The 9,863-nt window shown below is 34.9% G+C and overlaps 2 protein-coding genes across 3 annotated transcripts; one reads left to right on the top strand and one right to left on the bottom strand.

Moving 5' to 3' along the window:
* Positions 1–2,496: 2,496 nt before the first annotated feature.
* LOC122060707 (glucan endo-1,3-beta-glucosidase 1-like) lies at positions 2,497–4,305 on the top strand. Of its 2 annotated transcripts, none has more exons than XM_042623820.1 (3): positions 2,497–2,688; positions 2,943–3,194; positions 3,400–4,108. In XM_042623820.1, the coding sequence occupies exons 1-3, from the start codon at positions 2,622–2,624 to the stop codon at positions 3,624–3,626; spliced, it is 546 nt and encodes a 181-aa protein (XP_042479754.1). In that variant the 5' UTR covers positions 2,497–2,621; the 3' UTR covers positions 3,627–4,108. The 2 variants fall into 2 exon arrangements, with proteins under 2 accessions (XP_042479754.1, XP_042479759.1); XM_042623825.1 differs by lacking the exon at positions 3,400–4,108 and adding an exon at positions 4,120–4,305 and having other exon boundaries at positions 2,511–2,688.
* Positions 4,306–5,038: 733 nt separating this feature from the next.
* LOC122058000 (transmembrane protein 256 homolog) lies at positions 5,039–7,765 on the bottom strand. The gene is made up of 5 exons (XM_042620376.1): positions 7,611–7,765; positions 7,457–7,527; positions 7,217–7,297; positions 7,011–7,054; positions 5,039–5,478 (listed from the first exon to the last, which is right to left on the bottom strand). Exons 1-5 carry the CDS (start codon positions 7,648–7,650, stop codon positions 5,379–5,381), a joined length of 336 nt encoding a protein of 111 aa, XP_042476310.1. The 5' UTR covers positions 7,651–7,765; the 3' UTR covers positions 5,039–5,378.
* Positions 7,766–9,863: the final 2,098 nt, after the last annotated feature.

Genomic DNA, 9,863 nt, shown 5'->3' with positions numbered 1-9,863 from the left:
ATTATATTTAGTTATAGTAATTAAATTTTAAAAGATTTACAAGATTTTTTATTTTTGGAAAAAATGGATGCATTAAAGATTTAGAGAAAGTGGAGGGTACCAAAAAAGAATAGAAACAATAAGGTATATGAAAAAAGTGATAATACAAGATTTACAAGATCTTTTATTTTTGGGAAAAATGGATGCATTAAAGATTTAGAGAAAGTGGAGGGTACCAAAAAAGAATAGAAACAATAAGGTATATGAAAAAAGTGATAATGAAAGATTTACAAGATCTTTTATTTTTGGGAAAAATGGATGCATTAAAGATTTAGAGAAAGTGGAGGGTACCAAAAAGAATAGAAACAATAAGGAATATGAAAAAAATGATAATGAAGAATTTAAGGTATTTAAATAAATAAGAAAAATAAAATAGTCCAAGGAAAAGAGTTTCAAAAGAAGAGAGAGAGAGAGAGAGAGAGAGAGAGAATCGTGAGAATTCTTTTGGTAGAAAGGGGGTTTAACCGTATGAGAGTTGGAGATTATAGGGAAACTAATTTTTTTTTTTTAAATATTTTTTGTTGATAAAAAGAAGAGAGAGAGAGAGAATCGTGAGAATTCTTTTGGTAGAAAGAGGGTTTAACCGTATGAGAGTTTGGAGATTATAAGGAAACTAATTTTTTTTTAAAATATTTTTTGTTGATAAAGAAGTTAAACAAAATTAGAAAAGCAATTGAGAGGAGAGAATATAGAAATATATAGATTTGTTTTAGTAAAAATAGAAAGAGATAAAATATAGCAAGATAGTGAAGAGAGAAGTAAATTAATAAAGAAAGAATATAATAAAAGATAAGAGAGAGAGAGAGAGAGAGAGAGAGAGAGAGAGGGGGCACGTGAGTGACAAATGTGGAAAATAAATATTTTTTGGTAGAAGGAAAAGAGTTTCAAAAGGAAAGTGGGAAAGTGGGAACAAAAAATATAGCAATATATAATTTTTTTTTTAGAAAGATATGGATTAATATATATTTTTTTTTTTTTTTAGAAAGATATGGATTAAAAGAGAGGAATGTGAGAGAGGGGAGGGAGAAATTTTAGAAAGATTTTTTTTTTGTATTATGAAAACTCTTCAAAATATAGATTTTTTTCTTTTCTCTTAAAAAAGATATAGATTTTAAGAAAAAAAAGAGACCAACTTAAGAGAACATGTGAGACGGGAGGAAGAAGATGAAAGTGGGAAAAAAGGAGGGAGAGATAAGGAAAGAGATGTGATAGGAATAAAGAAACTAAAATTTAGAAAATATATAAATATTAAAAATATATATCAAAGGTACCAACAATATCGAACAAATAAAAAGAATTGACTAAAAAGATAATGAAAAAGATGATGTATTTAAATAAGAACAAAAAATATAGCAATATATAATTTTTTTTTCAGAAAGATATGGATTAATATATATATATATATATATTTTTTTAGAAAGATATGGATTAAAAGAGAGGAACGTGAGAGAGGGGAGGGAGAAATTTTAGAAATAATTTTTTTTGTATTATGAAAACTCTTCAAAATATATATTTTTTTCTTTTCTCTTAAAAAAGATATAGATTTTAAGAAAAAAAGAGACCAACTTAAGAGAACGTGTGAGAGGGGAGGAAGAAAAGGAAAGTGAGAAAAAGGAGGGAGAGATAAGGAAAGGGATGTGATAGGAATAAAGAAACTAAAATTTAGAAAATATATATAAAGGGTACCAACAATATCGAAAAAATAAAAAGAATTGACTAAAAAGATAATGAAAAATATGATGTATTTAAATAAGTAAGAGGGGTAAAAAAGTTAAAGAAAAGATTAGCCACGAAACATGAGTACATACTTTTATATAATAGTATGATATATAATGTAAGGATTGGCATCGGTTCCGACGGATAATGATACTGATACGAGTTGTATTAGACGGTTAAGCTATCTTAAACCATCCGCTTCCAGAAGAAATCTCTTAAATCATTTGCTTCTAGAAGAAATCGAAGAATTTCTTGAGAATCTTATACGATCAATTCGTTCTTTTTTCTTAAGAGAGATGATAAGAACTTCATCTAGGATTGAAATTGTTGAAGAAAGAACAAGATGTTTCGGATATCCCCATATATATAAAACAAAGAATGGTACTTTTTCGGTCTAATTTGGAAAAATTATATATTTTACATCTGCATCATTCAAGATAGAAATACATTTTTTGGTAAAATAGAAGAAGTTTCACCGATATGGTATCGTCCAGTTATCGGGATCGATGGGTAGCGACACTGATTCGGTCGATCCGATATCGACACCTCAAATCATGAGTTTTTCTTTTTAGAAAACCATGAGAGGTTTATCTTTTATTAAATAAAGGGTAGTTTTGGAATTTAGGGTGTAAATCTCTCCAAAACACAACTTTGTAACCGTTGTCTTTTTAATGAAGATTTTAACCGTTGTCGTGAAACTAAAGAAACGTATTCATGTGTTATTTCCTTTTATAGTTAGTAATTACTGATTACTCAATTAGATAGCCAGTAGTAAAGCTGCGAAGTTCATCAATATTCTCATTGCTTCTCTTTATTAAGATCAACTACTGGGATAGAAGTTCTTCAGATTGAGCTAAGGAAGAACAATGTCATCTGTAATGCCAAGTATTCTTCTTGCTCTGCTCTTCCTAATGGTAATTCTGCATCAATCAGGTACCATAACCAATACCCATTTGATTTTATCTCTCTGTCTGGTCTGTGTTCTTCCTGTTTTAGCTTCAAAGTTGTATATTCCAGAGGAAAGGTAGAAGACCCATCTATGAAAAACTTTGGATCTTAATTGTGAATGATTGCTCATTTGTTGTTTATTTGCTCTCATGATTTTGGGTTTTGGCTAACTCTCTCAATGCCCATTGATCTGTGTTGTTTTTCTCTTGTTCTGATTTAATCATTTTGGCAAACATTAGATGGGCAATTTCAGGAGTGGTGCATAGCTGATGAACAGACACCAGATATTAAGTTGCAGAAGGCAATTGATTGGGCTTGTGGGAAAGGTGGTGCTGATTGCAGTCAGATACAACCAAATCAGCCATGTTATCTCCCAAATACTTTGAAGGACCATGCCTCTTATGCCTTTAACAGCTACTATCAGAAATTTAAGCACGAAGGGGGGAATTGTTACTTCAAAGGTGCTGCCATGATCACTCAGCTTGATCCCAGTAAGACCTAAAGAAATCCTTCTATTCCTCTTTTCAATCAGATTTATTACATTGGTTTATTCTTTTTAACACTTCTGTCATAGAAGAAATCTGTTCTCCTTGGGTTCAGATGCAATATCAGTGACCCAGTTCAAGGATTCCGGATCGGATGAATCGGCCCAGTGATTTTAGGGCTTTTTTGCTGATTGCTTCCGATTCTTTGCAGAATATGACCGAGTCTTACCGATTCGGCAGATGGTCACGAGCACCATTTCAAGATCGGAGCCATACAATCCGATCAAGAATTTTCTTGCCAATCCAGCTCGGCCATATCTTTCTACAAAAACTAGGGATAGGGCATGTTTTGGTCTATTCCGGCGGAGATTTCTACCTGATCTTAAGATCGATCCAGATCCCGATTCCAGATTTTTAAATTCTGGCCATGATTCATGAGTTTCATGACTAGTGACTATACTTTTTTTTGTTTGGTAAAAGAGAGAAACTTCCATGGATCAGGCTCTTCTATAGCACACTACAAGGTAGAGCACAGATCTAAGGGCTAGGAGCCCTCAGACATGCAGCCGAAGCATGGACACAGTCCAAAATGCTCCCAGCCCTTGAATCTGTGTACGTCATATCACGCAACAGAGGATCCCGGTCCAACTTCCATTAGCTACAGAGAATGGTTCACAGACTTGAACTGTTAGTGAATCATTTTGGTAGAAGAGTTAGTCAAGAGGGTAGTTTGCATGTCTATCAAGTAATGACACCATGAATCACATGGTGCTATGAGTTAGCAATAGGATGTGCATGTGCCTCGGAAGTGCAGCCTCATGTGTGATTGGCCATGTTTCATGTTTATTTCTTTATTACAAATAAGGGTCTGTGATCAAACGGTGGATCCAGTCTTTTAAGACATATACTTCCCTTTTTATTTTGATTGCAGGTCATGGCTCATGTCATTTTGAGTTCCTTCCATGACATAGAAGGGAGGAGGATTTTCAGGCAGTGTTTTATGAATTTCGGAACTTAGAGATTGGAGAAACATCAACTGTGTCATTGATGTTCTTCATTCTTGTATGAAATTGTTTGAATGTATGTTGGTGATGAATAAAATTTAGTCCTTTTATGATCCTCCTTCTTTCTAAGGCTCAATTCCCATCATTTATGTAACTGCATGAAAGCACTCTGAAGTCAGAAGGTTAAGAGGTAATTATGATCAAAGTCAACTTGAATCATCATGCAACTAAAAGTATAATTAAGGCTGTGTTTGATATGCATTCTCGGAATAGATTCTGAGCCTAGAAGCCTAGAACACATTCTGAAGCAGGAAAATAGAGAAAACTCAAGTTTCTGTATGCGTTCTAGACCCAGAGTCAATCCCAAAAATGCATACCAAACACTGACAAAATCTTCTCCCTACCCGCAATAAAATCCTAAAATGGTAAAAATACGTTCTCACATATGTACCAACTACCAGCAGCTAGAACCTCAAGCTGCTCAAGAGCTGGGAAAAAGCCAAGGATATTGGAAAACCCCAAGATCAACTCTTATTATCCTAGTGAGAACCACTTTCATTTGGCACGATTAGCATATTTTATAACAGCTACTAATTTCTTAGGGAAAAAAAATATATATAACCCCTAGACACAGAGGCGCAAAAATACCACATTGCCCCCTGTCCCATGCAATGAAGATGCTCCCACACGCCCTCCCAATGGCCCCACATGCTGGTGTTGCCTACAGCAGACTGGCAGAGTTCTTTCTCCCAAAACATATATATCCTTAGGGTAATAAACATATAAAAAAGAAAAAAAAAAACATGGCAAATGACCACCACATCCATTTTAATTGGATCAAAAAGCTGTTATAAACTCATAATAGTATATATATAACAGTAAAATACCAATAAATATCTATCACTGATATCACACATTATTTTCATTTACTTTAAGCCTTTGTGGTTGAAGACCCACCTGTTTGGTTGTGGATACAAAGTGACATTCACAAGCTTTCTATCCTCTAGATAACAACTGTATATGAATCAACCTGATTAAATTGCCATTGGCAACTGTCCAACCCCAAACCAAATACGAAGAGCTTAATTGTTTTTCTTCAATCTCTTAACCACAGCATTTTGCAGGTTCTAGGTGTTTAGCAAAGTTGCATCTTGAATCCTGTGATGTTTTGAGGGAGCTCAATGATCTAGAAAAGTAGACTTGCCCAGGCACCAATAAATGCAAAGCCTCCAAAGGGAGCCAAAGTAGAGTACTTTCTGTCTTCAAGATATGCAACGGCATAGCACCTGCAAAACCTCAATAGAAATTTCCCTTTATCTAATTGAAAAAATAAGATAGAAACGTTATAAATTCAATATAAACAAATTACTGGAAGGTTTTTTGCTCTAATATTACAAATCTTCAAATATATTCCGGATAACCAAATTAAATTTCAGCCAAGGGATAGATGATAGCAATGGTTCTTCTACAGTCAGACTTGTTCCCCTGCCCAGACCAGTGCCTTCACCAAACAAATATTACATTCACATGCCAATGAGTGGAAAAACAATAAATCCTATTCATAATGGGCATTTCAATAACTTTCTAGGACAATACGGAATTTTGTTTTGAATTATAACATGGGTTCTATCTACTCGGCAGAAAAGTGAAAGCACACAACTGCAATCACTAACAGTCACTATGACCATCCACCGGGTTCCTTACTAGCTGGAAGATACCTATTTTGGGTTACAAACCGATTGCCCCATATTCTGCTGCAAGGGCAGTCATATATGAGTAAATTTCATAGCCAGTAATTCAATTAATGCAACACTATCATCGTATCTCATCATTAAAACCCATAATTCACAGAATCATTGAAGATGCGAGCATCTTAGATTTTTAAACTATTCATGATCAATGATATGATAGAATTTGATACCACTTATTGCATATATAAAAATAAGTCTTTTATTCCTGCAACAATGGAAAAGTTCCCAACACTTTTAGCCTATTAGGAAATGACATATTCAGAAACACTTGATTGAAGTTGTCCAACCACACAATACTATTCAATAATGGAGGCCTAATGAATGCATAGTCTGGTGAACTTTTAGTGCAACAAGTAAATGGTGGAGACCATGGGAGCACTCCAAGGACAACACAGCATTATTGAACTAACCATATCCATTTAACTTCCCCCATATTTTTACTCCAGCAATAGTTGCAAAAATCTGAAGATGTTCTAAATTGGGTCTCAGGTAATTCATGACCCTATGAAACCCTGAAAGGAAGAATCATTCAGGATCAGAAGAAAGGCGAGAAGACTTTTGAGACTTAGTTGCATGGGCCGCTAAGAGGCCGAAGGCCTTGAAAAATGTTTTCCAAGCTATATGGGTATTTTGGTAAATTACCTCTATAGGGTTACGCTATACATTTGTATCTAGGGTTCTTTCTTTGTAAGCAATCTGAGAGAGGTGTAAAGACGAGCAGTTCTAACCCTATCCTCCATTGATAGTGAAACAGATCTCATCTCACTGCGGATGTAGGCAATCTCACCAAACCAAGTAAATCTTCGTGTGCGTTGTGTGATTGGGGTTTGCAATTCCTATTTGTTTTTCTGCACTGTTTTGGGCTCTCTTTTTCTACAGCCTAGACGTTTGACAGCTATGTTTTATATACATTGGCATAATTCAAAGTAATAACATCAATCCGCACAAATCTGAATGAATCACTTCAGAATCTAACTTGGTTGCAAAGAACCCACTGAAGATTATCAATTGCGTATCAAGTAACATTTAAAAAAAAAAAAAAAATGTTAATGGGATTTGGCACTTACGTCCCCGAAAAAGCCAGAATTCCAGCTGTTAGAAGGCCTCCAAACTACACCAAACAACAAAAAGATAACAAATTTCGTTTCAAGAGGATTGAAATTTTAAGAAAGGAGCAAATTTCCCGTTTTTATTCATCGAAAATCAAAGCTCATGACCTAATTCTGGCAAAGCACATATGAAATCAGAGAATAAATGGAAAAGGGTACTTTACAATGTTGGGGTTTTTGGTCATAGGAGCTGAAACCAAAGCTGCCGTGTGAACCAAATGGTAGAGGGATGCAGTGTGCCAAACCTAAATTTTCACAGAATGAAAACAAATGTGCTATTAAATATAAACTCTAATTGAAGTAGAAGAATCAAGCAAAATTCTTGAATTGATTACCTCCCATTTTCTCTTTTTTCGTTTGACGAAATACCCAATATTGGAAAATTAAGATCAAAGTAAAAGTACCTCTTTGTAAGCTGGGTTTTGAGGCTTGAAGACATGGGATCCATAGGTACCAAGACCAAGAGCTGCAACTCCTGTTTCGAAATTGGGGCTCTGTGAGGAAAATTCTTGGAGTCCCAAAAGAAGAAAAGCATCGAGAGGGAGATAGAGAGAGTACCAGAGATGGCAGCAACTTTGTGCCATATACGAGGGTCCATTGTCGCTCGAGAAGATGTGCTAACAGACGACTTCCTCTCTGGGACTTCGAAGTGAGGAGTTGAACGTGGCAGTGGAAGGTATGGCTAGGGAACTCGGTTTACAACTTACTACGATTCTCGTTCAACAATCCCACGCCGTCAGTGTGTGAGGAATCTCCCACGCCAACCAAACCTAATATGAAACCCATTTACGTAAACCGGTTTTGGTTTTTCGTTTTAGTTTGGTTGCAATAAATGTGTACAAATCAAAACCGAACAATTTTCATTAGCTCAAACCAAAATCCAAACGAATGGATTGGGTTCTGTATTCGATTCCATTCAATTCGTACCCGGTCTTAGTAATTCGGGTCAAATGGGATAACCAGGAAATGGAGTCTGCCAAAAGGAAACTCAAACGCCACCAGAGGTAAGGATCATTAAGATACACGTAGTTAGGGTAGAAAGTTTGGCCCTGACATTCCAAACATTCTCTAGCCCGCCCTAAGTTCGAATAGGGCTTGGGCCAAGTTTTCTGGCTCTGAGGGGCGGGTTAAGGTGGAAAAACATCTTACCCTAGGTCAGGGTTAGGGTTGGGCTTGGGTTGAGGCCTCAGCCCGCCCAACCCGACCAACCTGTTGAAAATTTAACCTTGAATTTTTCTATTAGAATTTGGAGGTCCTATTGGTATTTCATTTCTTTATAGTTTTTTAATATATAAGAGATGAATGGCAGAAACATGTCAATCTAAATTAATCTAACCATTGTAGAAGTCAAGGTCAACCCAACCTAGCCTAGTCTAATCCAACCCGATCCAACTCTAACAGAGTCAATTAAGGCTGGGTTGGGTTGATATGAATGCAACAGGGTTGGTTTAGATTTAAGTTGAATTTTGAGGACCTAAGGTTAGATTAGGGTTTTAAGAAATCCGATCCCGTTTCACCCCTCCACGGAGTGATTGATCTTTCAATCAGTCATTTTTTTAGTTTTTTTTTTTTTTTTTTTTTTTCTGGGCTTTTACCTTGACATTGAAGACTGGATTGCCTGAATCATGAGGCTTATGTAGAGGGTTACGATCATCTCATATTGATAAAAAGTTGAGTGAACAATTTGAAAGGAAGTCAAGTAGCAGCAATTAATTGTTATAGAAATAAAATTGCATGAATTGCACAAGTTCTTTCAGTTAAAACATCATGCAATTGGGAGGATATAAAAATTCTGAGTCAATTATAAATTTGTGAAGATAAGTCTCACAAGCCTTAATATAAAATCCACAGTAGGTAATTTTTACACAATTCAACTAAGGCACATGATTGTAGGCTTAACATGGTTTAGGTTTGATTATACATTGTACATTTTATTTAGTTTTCGCCTTTTTTGTTCAATTCATCTTCTTTCAGTATAATATAAAAAAATAAACATAATGAATTTTTCTTTCCAAAACCAAATTAATCTTCCTTTAGCCTATTGCGAAAATTAGGTTTTTTTCATACTCTAAGCAAGAGATTTATTTATTTATTATTATTATTTTTAATACGTTTGCAAAAACACTTTTTTCAAAAAAAAATTCAAATTTAAATTGCAAAATATTCCTTAAGCCTGCGAGTTATCCAAATGCCAACAAAATGTGGAAAGACAAGAATTTTTTATAGGAAAAATTATGCCCCGCCCCCATTCTCAAATTGTGCTACTAAAGATTTGGTTTGTTGATTTACTGGATTTATATTCTTTTTGTTGTCCTTTCTTTTCTACTCTCTGCACAATAGTCATTTTTTGTCAATGTATTGGATTTATAAGAATGGCTCGCCTCTTTGAAAGCCTCACGTATATTTATTTTATCTTAATTGACCAAATACTTATTCAAACCATGCCAATTAATCTCACTCTGCTTTAACATGCTTCTCACAATCTTGGCCATTATGTCTACAATTTTGTGGTGACAAGCTCCGAATCCCACCATTTACAATGCTTGATAGGATTCAGTTCATCTATCCATGATTTTCCACGTGTAATTTCAGCAAACTACAGGGCAGGTGGCGTAATTTTTCCTTTTTTTTTTTTTTTTTTTTTTTTTTTTTTTTTTAATGCATAGCTGTGACTTCCGTGGTAGGAGAGAGAGATGTAATACCGAACCTGTTGACATAGTACTCGATGCACAACTGTGTATGTACATATATAGGTTGTGTATTAAAAAGGGGGTCCTATCTTTTATATCATGAAAAAAGCTTCATAATTTT

This window comes from Macadamia integrifolia, chromosome 2 (genome assembly GCF_013358625.1).
Source record: "Macadamia integrifolia cultivar HAES 741 chromosome 2, SCU_Mint_v3, whole genome shotgun sequence".
NCBI lineage: Eukaryota > Viridiplantae > Streptophyta > Magnoliopsida > Proteales > Proteaceae > Macadamia > Macadamia integrifolia.
The sequence above is the reverse complement of the archived record's forward strand: the minus strand, read 5'-3'. Positions and strand labels throughout refer to the sequence as shown.